The sequence below is a fragment of the Podarcis raffonei genome, chromosome 5 (assembly GCF_027172205.1).
Source record: "Podarcis raffonei isolate rPodRaf1 chromosome 5, rPodRaf1.pri, whole genome shotgun sequence".
Classification (NCBI taxonomy): domain Eukaryota; kingdom Metazoa; phylum Chordata; class Lepidosauria; order Squamata; family Lacertidae; genus Podarcis; species Podarcis raffonei.
Window position 1 is genome coordinate 99,660,336 of NC_070606.1, and position 24,546 is coordinate 99,684,881.

The 24,546-nt window shown below is 48.9% G+C and overlaps 1 protein-coding gene across 6 annotated transcripts in view; it reads left to right on the top strand.

Annotated features, from left to right (window-relative positions):
• Window positions 1-21,181, top strand: part of LPP (LIM domain containing preferred translocation partner in lipoma) — a 295,814-nt gene extending 274,633 nt beyond the window's left edge. For all 6 annotated transcript variants that reach the window (XM_053387367.1, XM_053387369.1, XM_053387365.1 and 3 more), the window contains 3 exons: window positions 18,003-18,181; window positions 19,353-19,473; window positions 20,153-21,181. In XM_053387367.1, coding sequence (XP_053243342.1) covers window positions 18,003-18,181; window positions 19,353-19,473; window positions 20,153-20,281 — 429 coding nt within the window. In that variant the 3' untranslated portion in view covers window positions 20,282-21,181. The remainder of the gene's footprint in view (window positions 1-18,002; window positions 18,182-19,352; window positions 19,474-20,152) is intronic.
• The last annotated feature ends 3,365 nt before the right edge of the window (window positions 21,182-24,546 follow it).

A 24,546-nucleotide genomic window follows, 5' to 3' on the forward strand; every position in this document is an offset into this window, starting at 1 on the left:
TGATATGTTAAAAATTAATTTAAAAAATTGTGTGTGTGTGTACGCGGGAGGCGCTGTGGGTTAAACCACAGAGCCTAGAACTTGCTGATCAGAAGGTCAGCAGTTCAAATCCCCGCTACAGGGTGAGCTCCCGTTGCTCGGTCCCTGCTCCTGTCCACCTAGCAGTTCGAAAGCACGTCAAAGTGCAAGTAGATAAATAGGTACCACTTTGGCAGGAAGGTAAACGGCGGTTCTGTGTGCTGCTCTGGTTCGCCAGAAGCGGCTTAGTCATGCTGGCCACATGACCCGGAAACTGTACGCCGGCTCCCTCGGCCAATAAAGTGAGATGAGCGCCGCAACCCCAGAGTTGTCCGCGACTGGACCTAATGGTCAGGGGTCCCTTTACCTTTATTTATATATATTTAAAAACCTGCAACGAAGGAGAGTGACCACCTTCTGAGGGAGTCCTTTCCACTGTGGAGCAGCTCTTACTCTCAGAAAGTTCTTCCTGATGTTTAGTCGGAACCTCCCTTCTTGCAGTGGCGTAACGTGGGGGGTGCAGGGGGGCCGGCCGCACCGGGCGCAACATCTGGGGGGGGTGCGCTCGCCGCTTCCGGAGTCGCCGAAGAGCGTCGGGCGCAGGCTGTAGCAGAGCCCCATGTCTCACGGAACCGACGAGCTGTGTGCGCGTCCGGGCTGAAGGCGTCCGGCAGGCAGCGGCTCTCACCATGGTCCCCGCGCGTCAGGGCCGCGGAGGGCGCACCAGGCAGCCCCTCCTCACAGCCCCGCCGCCACCACTGCTGCTGCAGCTGCTGGGCCATGTTCCATTTTCCTCGCCTCTCTGCAAGGGGCAAAATATCAATAACAATAAAGGAGTTGTTAGCCGTACTGAATACTGAAAAGGGCTGTGGATGCGAGGAATAATAAATGTGCTATTCGTGTGACTGCGGGTGTCTTTTGCCGTAAAGAATCGCTCTCTACTTTGAATTACAAGCATCCTCATTTGCTGAAACTCTTATGCTATATAGCTATACATGCACATCTTTTTCTAAACTGGCAGTCAGGTTATCACTTCATGTTCCTGCCTCTTCTTTCAGACTTTCCCTCTCCATCACTTCATTTTTTTTATTCTTTATTCTTTTTAAACCCTTTTTATGGAGCCCTTACATCTGTTAATAAAAACCCTTAATTCATTCTGAACATTTTACAGCCACTCCAGATAAAAGTTTAATCAGATGGAATTATTGCCCTTCTAATATTCCCTTAACCTTTGCATTCTAGATCCACACTGTATCACTTAAAATTTTAAACCCCTCTTTTACGGACTTAGCTTTTTCCCTCCCCACTTTCCTCCCGGAGAAGTTTTTGGCACCTGGAAAGTGCCCTGGCGCATGATCTGGGTCGAGGGATACTAAACCCCCGTTCCAACCAGCCCTCCTGTATGCCCCGTTAATTATCTTAATGGTGACACGCTGCTTTAAGAGACACCTTTATTAATCCCACTAAATCTCCTCTTTTTATTGTTGCTTAAACACTTTTTCCTATCCATTACGTAGATGTGTTTAAAGCAGCCTGTCTGCTGGAATGAATGGCTCCACAACTCCGCACAAACTGCCCCGTCGCGTTTCGATTTCGCGCCCTCGGCAGAAAGAGAGAGGGATGGAGCGGGGAGCGGATGGGGGTGTGGGAGACGATGTTCTGCTCTTTGCAGAGCGTCCCTTTCCTCGCAAGTGAGGCTGCCATCAAATCTGGGTGGCGGAGGCATTGTGAGGAACAGGCTCCCCGCCGGAGCCACAAATCCTACCCCGCGGCTGCTAATGATATGTTAAATTATGGCAACACAAAAGCAGTTTAAGCTCCTCATTTACTCCGTGCTTCAGCGCCGTACATCCTGTTGGCTTTGGGCGTTCTCCTCCTCGCTCGTCTCCTTCGTATGTTTCCAACGACTTCATATGGCGTCGATCGTACGGAATCGTCAGTTGCAGCAAGGCCGGCCCCGCAATGTTTCCGCAAAGGATTTATTGGCACTCCACAAATAATTGTTGTTCAACTCGTAGGTTTCCAGGGCTTGTAAGTCAGGAGCTGGGAGATGGATCCGGCGGGAGGGTGTAATAACCAATGTGGGGTGAGTTTCTCCTTGGGGGTTGATTAATCAGTCGAGTTAATATATTTATATACCGCTTAATGCTTATGAGAGTCTCTAAGCAGCTTACAAAATAATAAATGCAATATGTAACAAACAGAAAAAAACGAGGAACTACAACATTATGCAGTGCACCACTGAACAAAGCTACACTAAATTTATGGCATCTCAAAAACTTAGCAGCATATTTTGAGACATCTTTGGATTCAGAGATCCTCCTCTTGCTGAGGCACAGCCTTAACTTGCGAAATTCTGCACATCACACCAAAATCCTTCTTTATATCGACACCATCATTAAAGGAAACCCTACGACTCCATTCAGTCTCACTCAATAAATTCTACTCCCAGACCTCCACCAATACGCACAAAGACAACATTCACCCTGTTGGTGCACACAAGAACTGAAGTTCAAGTACAGAGGCTCACATCCCATTCACAGCTTGGTTGTTGTTGTTGTTGAGTCGTTTAGTCGTGTCCACCTCTTCGTGACCCCCTGGACCAGAGCACGCCAGGCCCTCCTGTCTTCCACTGCCTCCCACAGTTTGGTCAGACTCATGTTTGTAGCTTCGAGAACACTGTCCAACCATCTCGTCCTCTGTCGTCCCCTTCTCCTTGTGCCCTCCATCTTTCCCAACATCAGGGTCTTTTCCAGGGAGTCTTCTCTTCTCATGAGGTGGCCAAAGTCTTGGAGCCTCAGCTTCACGATCTGTCCTTCCAGTGAGCATTCAGGGCTGATTTCCTTCAGAATGGAGAGGTTGGATCTTCTTGCAGTCCATGGGACTCTCAAGAGTCTCCTCCAGCACCATAATTCAAAAGCATCATTTCTTCAGCGATCAGCCTTCTTTATGGTCCAGCTCTCACTTCCATACATCACTACTGGGAAAACCATAGACATTATTCAGTAATGTGTTACTGGACAGATTCTGAGGAGTCCATGGGAGCATTCCTATTGGCTTACTTGCAGTACATGTAAAACGGATCCAGGGATCTTGGTGGACCACAAGCTGAACATGAGTCAACAGTGTGATGTGGCAGCAGAAAACAGCTAATGCTATTCTAGGCTGCATCAACAGAAGACTAGTGTCCAGATCAAGGGAAGTCACGGTACCGCTCTATTCTGCCTTGGTCAGACCACACCTAGAATACTGTGTCCAATTCTGGGCGCCACAGTTTAAGAAGGATGTTGACAAGCTGGAAGGTGGGCAGAGGAGGGCGACCAAGATGGTCAAGGGTCTGGAAACCAAGCCTGATGAGGAACGGTTGAAGGAGCGGGGTATGTTTAGCATGGAAAAGAGGAGGTTGAGAGGAGATAAAAGTAAAGGTACCCCTGACCGTTAGGTCCGGTTGCAGGCAACTCTGGGGTTGTGGAGCTCATCTCGCTTTATTGGCCAAGGGAGCCAGCGTACAGCTTCCGGGTCATGTGGCCAGCATGACTAAGCCGCTTCTGGCGAACCAGAGCAGCGCACGGAAACACCGTTTACCTTCCCGCCGGAGCAGTACCTATTTATCTACTTGCACTTTGATATGCTTTCGAACTGCTAGGTGGGCAGGAGCTGGGGCAGAGCAACAGGAGCTCACCCCGTCGCGGGGATTCAAACCGCCGACCTTCTGATCGGCAAGCCCTAGGCTCTGTAGTTTAGATTGAGAGGAGATCGCCATCTTCAATTATCTCAAGGGCTGTCACATGGAAGGGGGGGCATGCTTCTTTTCTCCTGCTCTGGAGGGTAGGACTCGAACCAATGGCTTCAAGTTACAAGAAAGGAGATTCTGACTCAAAATTCAGTATAAGATAGCTTCCTATGCCTCTCATTGGCTGTGTTTACTATTCCCACCCATGCTTTTTCCCACTTCCTTCATCTCATAAAATAATAGTAATCGTGTTTTCAAGATTAATATAAACAGATTGCAACAGTATGTGCTCTCTCTCTCTCTCTCTCTCCAATGGGCAGATAAATATATTCCTCCTGCAAAGGAACAATGATTAAATAATTCACGAGGCGCCGCAAACCCAGGAGTAATAAGCGCTCCCTTTTCTTGGGTAAATTCCGAGATCCCAATGGAGCTCATTGGTCCGCCTTTCTTCCTAATGTTCAATAATTTTCTGCAACCTGGCACTGGCCCCTGGAGCCCGCCAGAATCTTCTGCTGGTCCCCTCCTCAAAATACCTTGCAGGTGTCAGGGGAAAGAGAGAGAAATTCATGGACTTAATTTCCTCCAGTTCTTCTGCTCCAAAGGCTGAGCCTGCCTTGCAGTCGTATCCCTTATCTCTTTGCATTCAAACTTGCCTGTGTGTGTATCTTTCCAACTCCCCCCCCCCCCGAAAATAAATCCTCAGTGCTGGTCCAGTGGTGGTGGTCCGGCCTGCTTAACCCTTCCCTCCTTGTGCTTTTTCCTGCTCCAAATCTCTCCCCCAGCTATTTTTCGCTCCACCAGGGAAAAGATGACTCTTCATATCTCAGACTCCCTATGGCGAAATGTATTCGGGGGAGATGATTTTTCAGCAGGGGAGGAAAATACCTCGAAGCGAGGGAAAGTAAGCGGACGGCTCTCATCCCACTCTCCTCAGCCTCGTTTGCTGCTTCTGAGGCCACTTTTTCCATTTCCTAGAATCGTAGAATAGTAGAGATCGAAGGGGCCCAAGGGTCATCTAGTCCAACCCAATGCAATGCAGGAATCACAGGTCGCTTTCAGATGGCTGTCCAACCTCTGCCGGAAAACCTTCAAGGAAGGAGAGACCATCTTTAGAGGGAGACCGTTCCACTCTCAAACAGCTCTTACCATCAGAAAGTTTTAGTCAGAATCTCCTTTCTTGACCCAGTGAAGGTCCTATGTGAGTGTCTGGAGGCGGTTGGAGGATGGATGGCAGCTGATGGATTGAGGCTGAATCCTGACAAGACAGAAGTACTGTTTTGGGGGGACAGGGGGCGGGCGGATGTGGAGGACTCCCTGGTCCTGAATGGGGTAGCTGTGCCCCTGAAGGACCAGGTGCGCAGCCTGGGAGTCATTTTGGATTCATGGCTGTCCATGGAGGCACAGGTCAATTCTGTTTTCAGGGCAGCTGTCTCCCAGCTCCATCTGGTATGCAGGATGAGACCCTGCCTGCCCGCTGTCTGTCTCACCAGAGTGGTGCATGCTCTAGTTATCTCTCGCTTGGACTACTCCAATGTGCTCTATGTGGGGCTACCTTTGAAGGTGACCCGGAAGCTGCAACTAATCCAGAATGCAGCAGCTAGACTGGTGACTGGGGGTGGATATGCTTCTTCAGGTCTACTGGACCGAGGCTGTTTAGGGCTTTCAAGGTCAGCACCAACACTTTGATTTGTGCTCAGAAACGTACTGGGAGCCAATGTAGGTCTTTCAAGCCCTGTGTTATGTGATGCTTCTGGATCTCAGTTGCCGGAGAGCACGGGAGGGGATAGTGGTCTTGTGTTCAAATCCTGATTTGGTCCTGAGTGGTCTTGTGCTCAAATCCTGATTTCTGGCTTCCCCTTGGGGCATCTGCTCAGCCCCTGTGAGAACAGGGTGCTGGACCAGGTGAACCACTGGCCTGATCCAACAGGCTCTGCTGAAGTCCTTGCGTTTCTGTGACCAGGCTACCTCCAGCCACAGCGAACCCAGAATGCGCAGAATGCAAGATTTGTGCTTCCTACCCTAAGCCTGGAAACACGGGCACTTACTTTCAAGTAAGCACGTGTCCAGTTGTGCTGCAGAGGAACAGTCTCCCTCGAGAGATGGTGGACTCTCCTCCCTTGAAGGTTTTCAAGCAGAGGTTGGATGGCCGGCTGTCAAGGAATGCTTCAGCTGAGATTCCTGCATTGCAGAGGGTTGGGCTAGATGACCCTTAGGGTCCCTTCCAGCTCTATGTGCCTGGGCCCTACTGCTCAAATTGTGGGCTTGCCATGAGGGTGTTTTGTTGGCCACAGCGAGAGCAGAATGCTGGACTAGGTAGGCCGCTGGCCTGATCAAAACGGGCTCTTATGTTTGCAAGTGTGAAGTGGATCGAGTTTCTCCCAATTCCCTCCGAAAGCAGGCAGGTTCAGTATTCGGGCACCAGAAACTTCTCTTTTCATGCAGAAGCAAAGACCCTGAGAGAGAGAGAGCCGCTGGTGGGTCTCCGCAAGAGATCTTCTTTTCCCCGCCTTCATCCAGCAGCTTCTGCTTTGGCCATTATAATTTATAACCAGCAATTGGCGATTTTATCACCCAGCTAATAATAATAAAAGAGTCAAGCGTAGACTGTGCTTGCTTCCACCTCTGAGGGTTTTTATGATCTTTTAACGAGCTTAATTAATCTGGCTGTCATTGTTGGAGCTGCGTTTTTCTCAGGGAGCGAAGGCCCTCTGCTGTTCCCAGACACAAAACTCCCATCTCAGGCATGCAGAGATTCAGGATTAGAAGCCTCGGAAACCCTGGTCTTCTGTGGCCTTCCCCCAGTAACGAACTGGGTGCTCCTGGGTCTTCAGCAAAAGGGAGCCCAGAGATAAAAGGACAACCGTTACGAGGTCAGGGAAATCTTCCAGGATAATCCCGCACCTCCTCTGTGTTCCTGTAAGCCTGCATGAATGATCTGGGAGTGGTCAGATCATGCAAACCTTTGGTGCAGCCGTGTTTGGAATACTGGGTACAGTTCTGGTCGCCTCGACTTAAAAAGGAGAAAGAAGAGTTGGAAAGGGTTCAGGAAAAGACAAACAAAATGGTCCATGGGATGGGAGACCCCTTATCAAGGATGGTTACAGCATTTGGGACTTTTTAGACTAGGGGAAAGGTGAGTTAGAGGCATCAGGATAGAAGTTCATAAAACGATGTGCAGCAGGGAGAACATGGATAGGAGAAAATTCTCTCGTAAGCTAGATCTAGTGGGCATCCATTGAAGCTGGGTGTTGAAAGAATCAGAACAGATAAAAGAATAGTCCTTCAGGCTGTTTGTTGGCATCCATCTGTCTCGAGATGCAACGGAGTGCGCCTCTGGGGGTGAAGTCAAACAACTGCTGCTTGGGTTGTAAGCCTGGGCAGTGTGTCTGGAGGCCCTGGGCTGCCCAGGCGACAGGACCCCCCTCTCGGTCCCGCTGATGAAGTTAAACTGTGGAACTCACTCCCACAAGAGGCAGGGGCTGCCAATAACCTGGATGGCTTTAAAAGAATTAGACAAATTCTTGGAGCTGTTGATGGCTACTAGACAGGATGGCTGTTTTCGACCTCCATAGCTGGAGCCAGTGTGGTGTAGTGGTTAAGTGCGGTGGACTCGTAATCTGGTGAACCGGGTTCGCGTCTCCGCTCCTCCACATGCAGCTGCTGGGTGACCTTAGGCTAGTCATGCTTCTCTGAAGTCTCTCAGCCCCACTCACCTCACAGAGTGTCTGTTGTGGGGGAGGAAGGGAAAGGAGATTGTGAGCCGCTTGGAGACTCCTTAAGGGTAAAGGGAAAGGGAACCCCTGAACATTAGGTTCAGTTGTAGCCGACTCTGGGGTTGTGGTGCTCATCTCGCTTTACTGGCCAAGGGAGCCGGCGTACAGCTTCCAGGTCATGTGGCCAGCATGACTAAGCCGCTTCTGGTGAACCAGAGCAGCGCACGGAAACGCCGTTTCCCTTCCCGCCAGAGCGGTACCTATTTATCTACTTGCACTTTGACGTGCTTTCGAACTGTTAGGTTGGCAGGAGCAGGGACAGAGCAACGGGAGCTCACCCCATTGTGGGGATTCGAACCACCGACCTTCTGATCATCAAGTCCTAGGCTCTGTGGTTTAACCTACAGTGCCACCTGCGTCCAGGAGACTCCTTAGGGTAGTGATAAAGCAGGATATCAAATCCAAACTCTTCTTCCACTCCTTCTTCTTCTTCTTCATCCCAGTTGCTAAAAACCACAGGAAGGGATCTTGTGCTCCAATCTTCCTTGCTGCTTTCCCACAAGCTGATTTCCAGAACAGGATATCAGACTAGATTGTCATTGGCTTCATCCTGCAGGCCCTTCTTACATTCTTAACCCCCTTGTTTTTAGCATCAATGCTGTCATTTCTTCATTTTGGTGGCAGCCAACTCTCTTGACCTTACAGTGTTCACAACTGAAAAGGATTCACGTAGCAATCAAGAGAGATTTATCTGCAGAATACTTCAAATCTCTGCGCATAACTGGTTGGTGGACCTTGGGGTCAGCCCGCACGTGAGCCCATCAATGATGCTTCAAGTTGTCCCCCAAAGCCTCTGGGTGACTGTAACAGATATTGATTGTAGCAGCTGCTACAGTCACCCATGGAGAGCATCTTTCGAACCTTCTCACTTATCCTCCAGCAGCATATGACTTCTTGCAGCAAGGAGACAGAGGATCAAAGAAACTGCAATAGAAAGAGGAACTTCTATAACTAATCTGTACCTCTCTCTCGCTGAAATAGGAAGCCACTTGCTGCTATTAGGTAATTCAGTAATGGTTCTGAGTGGGTTTCTGGGGAAAGTGTGCCATTGGTGCCTGTAAAGGTAAAGGTAAAGGGACCCCTGACCATTAGGTCCTGTCGTGGCCGACTCTGGGGTTGCGGCGCTCATCTCACTTTACTGGCCGAGGGAGCCGGCGTGCAGCTTCCAGGTCATGTGGCCAGCTTGACTAAGCCACTTCTGGCGAACCAAAGCAGCACACAGAAACGCCGTTTACCTTCCCGCTGGAGGGGTACCTATTTATCTACTTGCACTTTGACGTCCTTTCAAACTGCTAGGGTGGCAGGAGCAGGGACCGAGCAATGGGAGCTCACCCCGTCGCGGGGATTTGAACCACCGACCTTCTGATCAGCAAGTCCTAGGCTCTGCGGTTTAACCCACAGTGCCACCCACGTCCCTCATTGGTGCCTGTAGCAGCTGTCAAAACCAGTGGCTACCACAAGGACCTGCAGGCTTCTAGTTACATGTAGGTTTCTCATAGGATTCTGTGTGGAGTGGCCTTTTATCAAGGGGAGATTTTGCAGCTGGGAACAATTAATAGAATCATGGAATTCTAGGGATGGAAGGGACACCTGACAATGCAGGAATCTCAGCTATAGCATCTGAGACTGGTGGCCATCCAACCTCTGCTTAAAAACCTCCAAGGAAGGAGAGTCTACCACCTTCTGAGGGAGTCCATTCCTCTGTCAAACAGCTCTTGCCGCCAGAAAGTCCTTCCTGATGTTTAGTCAGAATCTCCTTTCTTATAACTTGAAGCCTTGGGTTCGAGTCCTACCCTCCAGAGGAGGAGAAAACGAGTTTGTTCCCTTTTCCATGGGACAGCCCTTGAGCTATATGAATATGGCTCTCCTATCTCCTCTCAGTCTCCTCTTTTCCAGGCTAAACATACCCAGCTCCTTCAAGCGCTCCTCATAAGCCTTGGTTTCCATTCCTTTTCCGTTTCTTATATTTCTATGCCCCTTGTCACTCAACACGAGTCACAGAGCGGCTTACAATCAATAAATAATAAAATAATAATAGGAGATCACAAATACAGTCATACCTCATGTTACATTTGCTTCAGGTTGCACGTTTTCAGGTTGCGTCCCACGGCGACCCAGAAGTAACGGAACAGGTTACTTCTGGGTTTCTCTGTTCGCGCAAAATGATGTCATGCACATGCGCAGAAGCTGCGAATCGCGACCCGCGTCTGCGCAGAGGCGGGTTGCGTTCTTTTCAGGTTGCGAACGCACCTCTGGAACGGATCCTGTTCGCAGCCAGAGGTACCACTGTATAGGATAAATCATATAGAATACTTAACTAATCATCAGTAAAAGAATCACATAAGGAAAACAACCCCAACTAATAAAACGCAATTAGCAAACAAGCAAACCAATGAAATAAGCTAAACTGCACAACCGCTACAAAAGTCATATTATAAGATTCAGAAAGCATTGCAGAACGCATGCTCCACAAAAGATAATAATAATAATAATAATAATAATAATAATAATAATAATAATAATAATAATAGTTTATTTATACCCCGCCCATCTGGCTGGGTTTCCTCAGCCACTCTGGGCGGCTTCCAACAAAACACTAAAATACAATAACCTATTAAACATTAAAAGCTTCCCTAAACGTTGTTATTAACAACGTTAACAAACCAGCCACCAAAAGACAAACTAAGTAGTGTTGATTTCACACACACACACACACACACACACACACACACTCCAAATCCCCAGGACTTGACGCAGACTCAACTCTGTTCTGAAGGCAAGGCAGGTGGAAAAAGCCATTGCCTGATGGCCGGCGCAAAGTCTCATTCCCCTTGATCATCTTGGTTGCCCTTCCAGCTTGTCCATGCCCTTCTTAAATTGGGCTGCCCAGAACAGAATGCAGGAGTCCATGTGAGGTCTGAGCAAAGCAGAACAGAGTGGGACTATTACATCCCTCGATCCAGACACACTGCTGCTGCAGATGCAGCCATCATTATTGTAATGTTTTGTAGGGAGGGAAGCGGGCTGCGAGGAGGCAGCGTCGCAACCACATATTTATGGCCATTGGCTATAATTTTATTGAGCAACACAAAGAGGAAAATGAAGCGAGAACCTGAGAGGGTTTCTGAGTGCCGCTTTTGTGTGAAGACACACCGGCTGCTGATAGATCTTCTTTTGCCCCGGAAAGAAATTGCTCACCCCCCAAATGGGCCGTGGAACGAGAAAGCGTGAAGCGTGACAGGGACGCTTCTGCCCAAATGGGTCAATTTCCTGCCATTTCCCCCCATAATTGCATGTAGAGCGTATAGCATTTAATATACCAAGCAGAGGCAGGAGACAGACACACAGAGAGAGTTTCCATTCTCCTTAGTCCTGTTATTTTATTTCTTTTATGGTTGAATCTCCCCCTCTCTGTAAGCCCTCCCTTACAGAGCCACTCTTGCCGGCTGGCTAATCACCACCCATTTCCCAGCGAGTGCTTTTTATTTATTTATTTTACCCGCATCGTAAGATTTACGCCCCGCCTGATAGTTTAAAAACAAACAAAACGAGAAAAGGATAAAACGAAACAAAAACCCAGGAAACGTTTACAATATAGTTTTGAAACGTACAGAAAGTTAAGAGGCTGAAACGACGATTGTTATCCGGAGATATCTCAGTTGGTAGAGCGTGAGACTCTCAAGGCCATGAGTTCGAATTTGGGCAAAAGATTCTTGATTTGCAGGGGGTTGGACTGAATGACCTTTGAGGTGCCCTTCCAACTTGACAGTTCTATGATTCTACAAGGCTTTGATTGTTGCCTGCAGGCGTTCCTCGTCGATTTCCCCCTGGAGTCATTTTCCTTCGAGTGACATGCTCAGACCTGGGTGGCTTTTCTGGAGAGCTTCTCCGTTCCCCGGTGATCTTGCCTGCCCTCCAGAGATCGAAAAGCCCAGTGCCAGAAGGCTGTGCAAGCCTGCAGGTTGACTCTCGCTAGCCACCTCCCCGGCTGCCTGCGCCGCCGCCGCCCCCCCCCCTTGCACATTGCCAAAATCTGGCTTGGCAGCCTCATTTTTTCCACCCATGAAGAGGTGCAGAAATAGCCAAACTTCCCCAACTGCCCAGAGGCACTTTGGGAACCGGTTTGCGGTGAGGGGTAACTGGAGTTTAAATCTTAGGACGACCGCACATGTTTCCAGAAGCCTGGTGATTAGCCGGAGCAGAGTTTTATAGACTGTTTCTGGCTTCGGGGCCTCGGTGTACTTTTCAAAACAAAGCCTAACAACAGAAATATCTTCGTTTGAGGTCTGGAACATGTGTCTGGTCCCTGCAGGAGCGGACAGGGGACCCAGGAGTCGTCTCTTCGATTCTTGACGTGCCCCACCCCATGGAACAGGCCCAGGGCTGCCGTGTCGTGCACCTGTTTGCAAAGAAGCATAGGAAAGTGGAGTTGGGGCACCAAGGGTCATCTAGTCCAACCCTCTGCAATGCAGGAATCGCAGGTATAGATTACCTGGCTGATGGCCATCCAGACATTGCTTAAACGCCTCCGGCAAATGAGAGCCCACCACCTCTTGTGGGAGACTGTTCCACTGTCGAACGGCTTTTACTGCCAGAAAGTTCTTCCTGAGGTTGAGTCGGAATCTCCTTTCTTATAACTTGAAGCCAGGGGTTCGAGTCCTACCCTCCAGAGCAGGAGAAAACAAGCATGCTCCTTCTTCCATGGGACAACTCTTCAGATATTTGAAGATGGCTCTCATATCTCCTCTCAGTCTCCCCTTTTCCAGGTTAAACATACCCAACTCCTTCAACCGTTCCTCATCAGGCTTGGTTTCCAGACCCTCGATCATTTCTTTTTAAAAAAAAGTTTTTATTTATACATTTCATTAGTTTTACAATCAATTTTACATTTGAAAATGTGACTTCCTTCCCCCTGTTTCTGCGGTTCCTTAAATTTATTTTTAACTATCTTCTGCATATCCAAATTCATTTAATTTGCTCACTTAATCTACTTTGAATATATACTCTTATAAAACTGCAGGTTATTACAATAATCCTGCCAATGTTTTTATCTGCTTGCAATTTATCTGTAAATATTCAATAAACCATTTCCGTTCTTTTATAAAAAGTTGGTTATCTTGATTTCTTATTCTTCCGGTAAGTTTTGCCATTTTTGAATATTCCATAAGTTTTTGTACTCATTCTTCCTTTGCTGGGACTTCTTCTTCATTCCATTTTGGGGCAAGTAACAGTCTTGCTGCTGTAGTAGCATACATGAATAATTTTCTAAACAATTTAGGTAGTTCTGTTCCTATAATTCCCCAAAGAAAAGCTTCTGGTTTTCCCCACAAACGTTATTTTGAACATCTTTTTCAATTCATTGTATATCATTTCCCAGTAAGCTTTTAACCCTTGATCATCCCGGTTGCCCTCCTCTGCCCACCTTCCAGCTTGCCAGTATCCTTCTTATCCCTTCGAGCATGTGCAGAGTTGCCTTTTCCTCTCTCCAAAGGGACCCCAGCCAGCTTCCTCTCAGCCTTGGACTTGAGGCCGGGGCGTCTTAATCTTCTGGTCTCGCCCTCAGGAAAGCAAAGAGCTTTTGACACAGAGGTGCGGCAGCTATGTGCCACGGAGGCTGAGCAGGAAGCTAGCAGCCGCTTGCCCTGAGCTGTGTGTACAGCTGTTAAGATGTTAGATCGCAGCTTGACGCTCAGGAAGGCTTGCCATCAGAAAACATTTACATCATGGAGGGATTAATTTGTCTATCCTGTCATCCTGGTGGGAGCAAAGCAAATTCCACAGCAAGGGCGATTCGCCTCCCGAGAAAGAGGAGGGGAACAACAGAATAAAAAACAAAGATTGCTGTAGATACAGAGCTGGGTGCAAGGAGGGAAGAGGACCGAGCAATAAAGTCACAAGGGCAAATTGCATTTATTTAAATCTATTTTTGGGACGCAGGTGGCGCTGTGGGTTAAACCACAGAGCCTAGGCTTGTTGATCGGAAGGTCGGCAGTTCGAATCCCCGCGACGGGGTGAGCTCCCGTTGCTCAGTCCCTGCTCCTGCCCACCTAGCAGTTCGAAAGCATGTCAAAGTGCAAGTAGATAAATAGGTACCGCTCCGGCGGGAAGGTAAACGGCATTTCCGTGCGCTGCTCTGGTTCGCCAGAAGTGGCTTAGTCATGCTGGCCGCATGACCCGGAAGCTGTACGCCGGCTCCCTCGGTCAATAAAGCGAGATGAGCGCCACAACCCCAGAATCGGCCACGACTGGACCTAACGGTCAGGGGTCCCTTTACCTTTAAATCTAAAGCAGTGGTTCCCAAATGTTTCTGGGTGGCTGACCACCCTGGTTCCAAGAAGTCATCCCAAATTATTCAGAATAGCTCTTTGCACAGCCCTCTAAAGAAGATTATAACAGACAACGTGGCGTTGAGAATATTTTGAATAAAACACAAGGGTGAATGGATGAAATATTTCATACAATCCTAGACTTGTAGAGTTGGAAGGGACCCAATCCTGACCAGGGAAGAATGGCAAACCAAGTTGATGGGGACTTTGCTGAAATGGCAAAATTAACTGGAAAGCTCAGGAACTAAGAGGACAAGAACTTTTAAAAAGAATGGGGGGCGGAGAATTATTATTTATTTAGGAGACAATTGTAAGCAAATGAATAATAATAATAATAATAAATTTTATTTATGTCCCGCCCTCCCCAGCCGAAGCCGGGCTCAGGGCAGCTAACAACAATAAAACAGTACAAAAGTACAACACAAACAACACTCTAAAATCATTCATTATAAAATTAATTCAAATCAAGCCACTGGCAACCATTGGGCCAGAGCTCTGCAAAGATTGCCGAGGGAGGGTGGAACAGCTCTGTCTTGCAGGCCCTGCGGAAAGATGTCAAGTCCCGCAAGGCCCTAGTCTCTTGGGACAGAGCGTTCCACCAGATCGGGGCCATGACCGAAAAAGCCCTGGCTCTGGTTGAGGCCAGCCTAACCTCTCTGTGGCCTGGGACCTTCAAGATGTTTTTATTTGAAGACCGTAAGTTTCTCTGTGGGACATACCAGGAGAGGCGGTCCCGTAGGTACGAGGGTCCTAGGCCGTATAGGGCTTTAAAGGTTAAAACCAGCACCTTAAACCTGATCCTGTACTCCACCGGGAGCCAGTGCAGCTGGTATAGCACCTGGTGAATGTGATCTCGCAGCGAGGACCCCATAAGGAGTCTCGCCGCAGCATTCTGCACCCGCTGGAGTTTCTGGGTCAGTCTCAAGGGCAGCACCACTTAGAGCGAGTTACAATAATCCAGTCTGGAGGTGACCGTCGCGTGGATCACAGTGACCAGGTCAGGGTGAGAGAGGTAAGGAGCCAACTGCTTAGCTTGGCGGAGATGGAAAAATGCCGCCTTTGTTATAGCTGCAATCTGCGCCTCCATGGAAAGGGAGGTGTCGAAGATTACACCCAAACTCTTAACAGACGGTGCTGGCACTAATTGCGCCTGCGCAAGAGATGGGAGTTTGCAGGACTTTGATCTCACTTGTAAGGTAGCAAAGACTACGGACAATTTAGATGGATAAAAATGTTGATAATCTACTGATATTCAGATGTAAATATTGACATTAGGACCTATGGAAGGGATGGGAGGGAGTCGCAAGATTCAGAGTAATCTCGTTAGATGGCTTTTTAATTGATTTTGTTATAAGTTTATATTTTTAAAAATCAAATAAAAATTCTAGTGGCTTTTTTTTAAAAAAAGAAGATCATAGGAGACAACATTGCATGAAGAATATTTTGATGCATTCGTACTAAAGGAAACACAAGGGTGAATGGACAAAATATTTCATAGAATCCTAGAATTGTAGAATTGGGTGGGGCCCCAGGGGTCATCTAGTCCAACCCCCTGCAATGCAGGAATCTCAGCTAAAGCATCCCTGTCAGATGACCACCCAACCTCTGCTTAAAAACCTCCGAGGAAGGAGAGTCCGTGCCACTGCTGAACGGCTCTTACCATCAGGAAATTCTTCATGTTTGGCTGGAATCTCCTTTCTTGTGACTCGAATCCATTGCTTTGGGTCCTGCATCTTCCACAGTTGGAGACAGAAATGTTTCCAAATCCCAGTTGCTGGTGACCGCAGGGAAGGAAGAGTTGCTCTTGTGCCCGGGTTCTGCTTGTGGGAATCTGGCCAGCCACTTTGAGAACAGGATGCTGGACTCAATAACAATAACAATATTAATATTATTATTATTATTATTGCTTATACCCCACCTATCTGGCTGCGTTTCCTCAGCCACTCTGGGCGGCTTCCAGCAAAATATTAAAATACAATAATTCATCAAATATTAAAAGCTTCCCTAAACAGGGCTGCCTTCAGATGTCATCTAAATGTCATATAGTTGTTTATTTCCTTGACATCCGACAGGAGGGCATTCCACAGGGCGGGTGCCACTACCGAGAAGGCCCTCTGCCTGGTTCCCTGTAACCTCACTTCTCACAGGGAGGGAACCGCCAGAAGGCCGAGGCCATTTAGGGCTTTCAAGGTCAGCACCAGCACTTTGAATTGTGCCCGGAAACGTACTGGGAGCCAATGTAGACCTTTCAGGACCCGTGTTATGTGGTCTCGGCGGCCTCTCCCAGTCACCAGTGTCTAGCTGCCGTGTTCTGGATTAGTTGCGGTTTCTGGGTCACCTTCAAAGGTAGCCCCACGTAGAGCGCATTGCAGTAGTCCAAGCGGGAGATAACTAGAACATTCACCACTCTGACGAGACAGTCTGCGGCCAAACAGGGTCTCAGCCTGCGTACCAGATGGAGCTGGTAGACAGCTGCCCTGGATACAGAATTTACCTGCGCCTCCATGGACAGCTGTGAGTCCAGAATGACTCCCAGGCTGCGCACCTGGTCCTTCAAAGGCACAGTTACCCCATTCAGGACCAGGGAGTCCCCCACAGCCCCCTGCCCCCCGTCTGATCCAACAGGATCTTCTTGTGCTGTTAAGCTTAAATCAGGACTGCACAAGTTGGGTGATTCCTCAAGCCCAGTGCAGCTTTGCCAGCTGCCATCTGGAACCAGACAAACTCCCTGCCTGGAATTAGAGAAATGATGTGGGAGTGCTCAGTTTTCTAGCCCTCAACAGGCCGCAATGAACGGATTGGTTCAGCTTGGCCAGTCACCAGTTGCAGAGACACACCATGTCGGATGGCCAAGGGTGACTGGCCATGTGCATCTCGACACCCTCCCCTGTCCAGTGGAGAGAGGAGCTCAGCATCCTGTTTCTGATTAAAATTGAATGGCCCCATTGCAAGAGGCCGGCACTGCAATGAAAAGCGGCTGTTACCATCGTGGGTGAGTGCAACACACGTGACGTGTGTCCGTGGAAAAGAAAAACGTTGAAATTAAAAACCAAGACACGTTTTAAACATGTAAAACCAGCCACGTTGTCTTTGTAGGCAACGATTTCAAGGTTGCCAGGAGAAGGCAGCGTGGTGTAGTGGTTAGAGTGCCAGGCTGGGACCTGGGAAACCAGGGTCCACATTTCTTTCTTTCTTTTTTAATTGGTTTTCACATATTACATCACAATACAGATGTACCATATTCTTCGCTCTATAGGACGCACCCGACCATAGGACGCACCTTGTTTTAGAGGGGTAGAACAGGAAAAAAAATCTCCCCCTCTCTGCGCAGTGCCCCTTCAGCGAAGTGGCAGGAGAAACGGAGCCCCTTCCATTTCTCCTCCTGCTTAGCTGAAGGGGCGATGCGCCTTAGCTGAAGGGGCACCTACCCTCCAGAGAAAGGAACCTGAAGCCTCCGGAGCACAGCGGGAACTCCCACTGTGCTCCGGAGGCTTCAGGTGTCTATCTGGAGAGCAAGAGGGGTCGGTGTGCACCGACCCCTCTCGCTCTCCAGATAGCGTCAGTTTCCTTTCGCTGAAGCCTGGAGAGCAAAACTCTCCTGGTTTCAGGAAAAGGAACTCGAAGCCTCCGGAGCGTGGAAGGAGCGCTCCCTCTGCGCTTCGGAGGCTTCGCGTTGCTATCACTGAAGCCAAGGAGCCTCCATTTGCTCCATAGGATGCACACACATTTCCCCTTAATTTTTGGAGGAGAAAAGGTGCGTCCTACAGAGCGAAAAATACAGTACCAAAACCAACACCATTTCTTCCCCATCCCCCCATACATTTACATGTATATTTCCTCAATCCATCATATTATTCTTTTCTCCTTCCTCCCACTTCCCTGAAACATGAAGCTCCCTGGGCATAACTAGCCCCTGCCTCTCAGCCTAGCCTACCTCACAGGGTCGTTGTGAAGATCAAAGAGGGAGAACTCTGCACGCCCCCTTGAGCTCTTTTGGAGAGTAGTGGGAAATGAATGCAACGAGTAAATAAAATGAGCGTTGTTCGTGCACCCAAGGCCTGAGAGCATGCCATGTCTAGGAGAGAGGGGCCTGGGGAGATTTGCAGGTTGGCGCGACTGACGGTCTCCGGCTGCCTTTTCTCTCCGCAGAGCACCCTGGAGCAGTGCAGCGTCTGCGCCAAGCCCATCATGGAGCGCATCTTGAGAGCCACCGGCAAGGCTTACCACCCTCACTGCTTCACCTGCGTGATCTGTCAGCGCAGCCTGGACGGGATCCCCTTCACTGTGGACGCTGGCGGAAACATCCACTGCATCGAAGATTTCCACAGGTGGCTGCGCTTCTCTTCGCCTTTTTGGGGGGCTCTGGGAGGGGAAGAGGCAGAGGTTTGCGCTTGGGTTGGTGTTTAGGCCCTTTGAGAGCTACACGATGTGGGAGGGACTGCTGTTATCTTATTATTGTGCTGAAAGTTCATTTTGGCTCGGCCAAAAGCATCTGTGGCATTCATACAGAGCCCCCAGTCGTTTCACGGACTATTGACCTGTACACCACTACTTTATCCTTCCACTGCCACCAATTTTGTGGGGGCGGGGGGAACCCAGGGTTCCCCAGTGACGTATTGAGTCACAGTCAGGTAATAATAAACAACAATAAATAATAAATTTTATTTATACCCTACCCTCCCCGGCCAGAGCTGGTCTCAGGGCAGCTAACACCAGTAAAAATTACAGTAAAAATATAATGGGGGAACCAATTTAAAATACAGGTTAAAATGCAATTTAAAATGCAGCCTCATTTTAAAAGTAGCCCATAGATCAAGACCGTAAGGGGAGGGAAACATAAGGGTCAGACTGAGTCCAAACCAAAGGCCAGGAGGAACAGCTCTGTCTGCAGGCCCTGCGGAAAGATGTCAAGTCCTGCAGGGCTCTAGTCTCTTGTGACAGAGCGTTCCACCAAGTCGGGGCCAGTACTGAAAAGGCCCTGGCCCTAGTTGAGACCAATCTAACCACCTTGAGACCTGGGACCTCCAAAGTGTTGTCATTTGTGGACCTTAAGGAAGAGTTAACAATGAAGATTAAAGTTTATTTCAAACACAAACAAGTTCTAAAATATATTCGAAACCCTGTCACTCTATTCTCTCTCAGTCTTCTCCCTGTCTCTAACTCACTCCGACTCTATCTTCCCCCCCCCAAAAAAAGAACCAACTGAACTAATTGTCAAAACCTCTGGGCTGAGCCTCAAAATCAGGTAGGCTCCGCCTCCGGGCTTTCTTATTGTTCAACCTATTAACCCTTTCTCTCCCCCAATGCAAACGTATCCCCAAAGAATGGGCAAACGCTACAGCATTCTTTTCAGTGCACCAGCCGCCCATCACTTGCTGAACATTGAAACCTCGGGCGGTGATATTCTTTGCTCGAGCCCTGGATCTTCAGTGCAGAATGCTCAGATTCCGCTTGGCTCGATGAGCAGAGCTTTCATGTCAAACTTTCTCCGTTCCCTAGGAAATTTGCTCCCCGCTGCTCTGTCTGCAAAGAGCCCATCATGCCCGCGCAAGGCCAGGAGGAGACTGTGCGCATTGTGGCCTTGGACCGTGACTTCCATGTGGAGTGCTACCGCTGCGAGGTCAGTATCTTCTGCGCATGCAAAGGATGTCCTGTGCATAGATCAGTGGTAAAGGACCCCTGGATGGTTAAGTCCAGTCATAGGCGACTATGGAGTTGCGACGCTCATCTCGCTTTTCAGGCCAAGGGAGCCAGCGTTTGTCCACAAACAGCTTTCCAGGTCATGTGGCCAGCAGGACTAAACTGCTTCTGGTGCAAGCCTGAAACCTTAAGTTGCTGTTTTATGGGTTGTTTTTAAAAGTCTGGAACGAATTAATCCATTTTCCATTACAGTGGTACCTCAGGTTAAGTACTTAATTTGTTCTGGAGGTCCGTTCTTAACCTGAAACTGTTCTTAACCTGAAGCACCACTTTGGCTAATGGGGCCTCCTGCTGCTGCCGCGCTGCCAGAGCACAATTTCTGTTCTCATCCTGAAGCAAAGTTCTTAACCCGAGGTACTATTTCTGGGTTAGCGGAGTCTGTAACCTGAAGCATATGTAACCTGAAGCGTTTGTAATCTGAGGTACCACTGTACTTGCTATGGGAAAGCAGTGCCCCTTGGTTTTGGAATGCTTTGGTTTTGGAACGGACTTCCGGAATAGATTCAGTTTGAGAACCAAGGTACCACTGTAGAGTCATTGTGTAAAGGTGCTTGCAAGCCTGAAATCGTTTAATGCGTCTTTCTCACCCTCTTGTACAGGACTGCGGAGGCCGCCTGTCCGAAGGCGACAACCAGGGCTGCTACCCCTTGGACGGCCACATCCTCTGCAAGATGTGCAACTCTGCCCGGATCCAGGCCCTGACGGCAAAGTCGAGCACCGACCTCTGAGCGCCCCCGGGAGCCTCGCACCATCCTCACCCTCTCGCACAGCTGGAAGGCCTTGAGACAAGCAGAGCAGCTTGCTGGGGGCTCCACATCATGGCGTCTCCCCCCCCCCCCATGTCTACACTACAGATTTAACTCTTTGAGCCTGCAATCCCTCTCTGCAAGGCACCCTGGGAAATGTACGTTCTCTGGGGTTCTTTCCGAGAGAGGTTTCAGGACACCCCCGCGAAACTACAATTTCCAAGATGCTTTGAGGAATGCCATGATGCTTAAACTGGTATGAAACTGGTAGATGTTTGTAGTGCAGATGGAAACCCCCCCCCAAGTCCTCAGCTGTCTCCATCCCCTTCTGGTTTCATCTCCTCTAAATCTGAAACCCATTAGCTTGTCCTATGCATTTTATCCATTCCGACGCTCCAGCTACAGATGCTTACGCCTTTTCCTTTTCCTCTTCACACTAGCCATCAGATCCTGAGCTTCTTTGCACATTAATATATGGGGGAGGGGACGAACGGGGACACTTTATATCTATTTCTATAGCCTCATATGATAACGTATTGCAATATTTCACTAGTGCCTTAAAGACAACTATGCAGAGTAAGGAGTTAGAGCAGCGATTCAGGGATGGGAAAGGCGATTAGGGAATCTGCGGGTGCTTGCGAGGGAACGTGCTTGGCAGAGACGACCAAACTGCGCTCAAGGCTCACCTCTGTCGCACCTCCATGGACCCAGCTTGCTGGGTTTTTACGACCAAAACACAGCTTTCAGAGCTGAAACCACAAGCACACCATTTACTGTAATCTCCGCCTGAAAAAGGAAAAGGAAAAGAGTTTTCTGAGGGGAAGGTAAAAGGACCTCTGGACGGTTAAGTCCAGAAACACACGCTCACACTACAGCTGGAATTTCGCAAATTCCAAAGGTCCGATTTGCGGACAGGTCCCTGAGAGACACTTAACTCGCCATAAGCCTTGTAGGGCAGCAGTATTAAGTATGGCACTTGCCAAGTGCAGTGACTTATGCCCCCTGCTCCCCCCCCAAATAACCCTCTAAATATCCAAACACTAACAAAAGAAATGTTCCATCCTTGAGGTCCAAGTTGAATTGAACACATTCTGCAGTTAGAAAGGTAAAGAGGGCAATGTTCCAGTTTCAAATATCCTTCTCCCCGTTGGGTGTGGGAGCCCAGTACCGGAACTGGGATCCCAGCGAAGAAGGGGCACCGTTTTGGTTGAGGTGCTGTCCCCACAGACCCTGAGTGCTTCATGCAGGGCCAGTGCTGCAGCGGCGCCTCCCTGCCCAACCTGTGTCTGTGTTGCAGAGGACCAGTAAAGGGACCCCTGACCATTAGGTCCAGTCGTGGCCGACTCTGGGGTTGCGGCGCTCATCTCGCTTTACTGGCTGAGGGAGCCGGCGTACAGCTTCTGGGTCATGTGGCCAGCAGGACTAAGCCGCTTCTGGCGAACCAGAGCAGCGCACAGAAACGCCGTTTACCTTCCCGCCAGAGTGGTACCTATTTATCTACTTGCACTTTGACATGCTTTCAAACTGCTAGGTTGGCAGGAGCAGGGACCGAGCAACGGGAGCTCACCCCGTCATGGAGATTCGAACCGCCGACCTTCTGATTGGCAGGTCCTAGGTTCTGTGGTTTAGACCACAGCGCCAACCAAGGGGTCAGTAAAGGCTGTGTTCTCAGGCATGTGTAGCTTGCAGGGGTGTCTCTTCCTTGGTTTGAAAGACGAACACCCCCTGCTATAAGAGGTGGGAAATGAAAGTAGGGCCCTGAGGGCGATATTCTCCTGTCCAGAAGTTGGACTAGATGACCGTTGTGGGCCCCCTCCAACTGTACAGTTCTACATCAGCTAGCTCTGCACTACAACCTAGCAGTTCAAAAGCACACCAGTGCAAGTAGATAAATAGGTACCACTGCAGTGGGAAGGTAAACGGCATTTCCATGCGCTCTGGTTTCCGTCACGGTGTCCCGTTGCGCCAAGAAGTGGTTTAGTCCTGCTGGCCACATGACCTGGGAAGCTGTCTGCGGACAAACACCGGATCCCTCGGCCTGCAAAGCGAGATGAGCAGTGTGGTGTAGTGGTTAAGAGCAGTGGACTCGTAATCTGGGGAACCGGGTTCGCGTCTCAGCTCCTCCACATGCAGCTGCTGGGTGACCTTGGGCTAGTCACACTTCTCTGGAGTCTCTCAGCCCCACTTATCTCACAGAGTGTTTGTTGTGGGGCAGGAAGGGAAAGGAGAATGTTAGCCGCTTTGAGACTCCTTCAGGTAATGATAAAGCGGGATATCAAATCCAAACTCTTCTTCTTCTTCTTCAATCCCATAGTCGCCTTTGACTGGACTTAACCGTCCAGGGGTCCTTCACCTTTTTGCCTGCACTACAGCAGTCGCTTTCAACCTCTCCCAGAGACCCAGGAGTTTTTGAGGGATCTTTGGATGGGAAGGTCAGTCGCGGCAGCCGAGCTTCCGAGAGGGAAGACCTGCGTGCCATCTCTACACACTCAGAGCAGCCTAGTCGGTGTTGCAAGCAGAGGTGTCCCCTGGGGTGTACTCTAGAGCCTGCTGCAATTGGCGGACGGGGTCTTCTGCAAATAAGTCAATGTGGGCAAAGGTTTGAAATCTCTGCCCTGCAGCAGAATGCTATAACCTCAGCAGTGGGGTCGCTCCCCTTGCCATAAACTCCATAGCAAGGTAATCTGCCCCCTCCTGTAGAGCTTATGCCTCAGACGTGATCCCTCTTGGAACAGGGACAGCAGGGGGAGGGTAGATCACCAGTCTTCACATTTCAAAAAAATGGCAATAGGTTTCCTTTGGCTAAAGACAGAATGTGGATTTAAGTGGAGATTAAGAGCTACAGGCTATTCCACCCAATGTTTTATCATTCAACTGTGGTTTGCCTCTCTCCATTAACGCAGAGGAACTGTGTCACTCCAGATGGCAGGAAGGTTATCCTCTAGCTGAACTGGGAAGCCAGGATCCTTGCACCTCTAGAGCTAGCTAATCAGGGAGAAGGCTAAGTAAGGACCCCGAAACACTAATTTTCTTCTTGTGGGGATGCATGCATGAACCTGCAGTCTGAAACGCTGTTAGCCCAGCCAGTGCTGCACCGCATGGTTCTCCAACCCTCACATTTCAGAGCTTAGATGTTTCTCTCTCTGGAGAAGAGCGGGGCAGTGTTTCATCCTGCTAAGGAGCTGAGTCCTTACCGAGAAATGTAGTAAATTAAGCAGAGTGCAATTGGGTGTTACGCTCATAGGGCTTAGTCACCATAGCAGAGTATATTTATTACAAAGCTTTATTTAACCTATTGCAAAGGAAGCACACACGCACCCCTCTTCTTTTGCCAAAGAGACCTTGGCCACGATCCACTAGGAATGCCTTTTGCATGAGCCCTGCAGCAAGGAAGGAGACCAGCAATGCATTTCAATGGTGTACGTTCAGGGGATGTTCCTAGTGGATTGGGCCCGGGGGTGGTTGCTGTTGTTTTCCCCTAAAGTACGCAATATTTTTTATTCCTGAAAAGTTTCTAACCTGAGATTTCCCTGCGCCTTTCCCCCAAATATATAGGAATTTATATATATATAAAAATTATAAATGTATGTATACTTAATAAGAAATATATATGTCTACCGTTTTGATTAAACTTTATGTATGTAAGTTAGGTCGTGATGAGCTGAGGGCAGTGGGAACGTCATTTGGATGTTAGATGTTCTTGCGGATGAGTTGGTGCCTGGACAATTGCACTCTTAGTTTTAAGGCAAATACTTAGCAATCAGTAGACTTAACCCTTATTCCCACTGATTAATAGGAAACCCTACAAAAAACCCATACAGTTCAAGTTTAAGAGAGCCCGAGGTCCCAAACCTCAATATATGGTATTGCAATCACCACTCCTTTGCTAGACCCTTTGAAGCAAAAAGTGTCTGGATCAGAACCTTCTCTGCTGTTGGGCTGCCTTTATTTTATTTTATTTTGCTTCATCGTGCACACTCGTTGGAAGGAAATATTGATTGCGCCGTAACCCTAATTCCAGTTACTCGGAAGGGGTGCCAAAATTAGATTTAGGAGAGAGGTTTGTGAAGCTCAAGGCGATGTCCAGGTTTCACCCATCAGCTATGCTTAAAGTAGGACGGAATCCACTATAAAGGAAATCCGATTGGGCCATATCTGGCCCCCGTCCAGATGTTTTGGGCCACATGTCCCACTGGCCGAAGCCAGTAATCCAAAACAGCTGGAGGGAGGCCAGCTTAAGGCAAAGG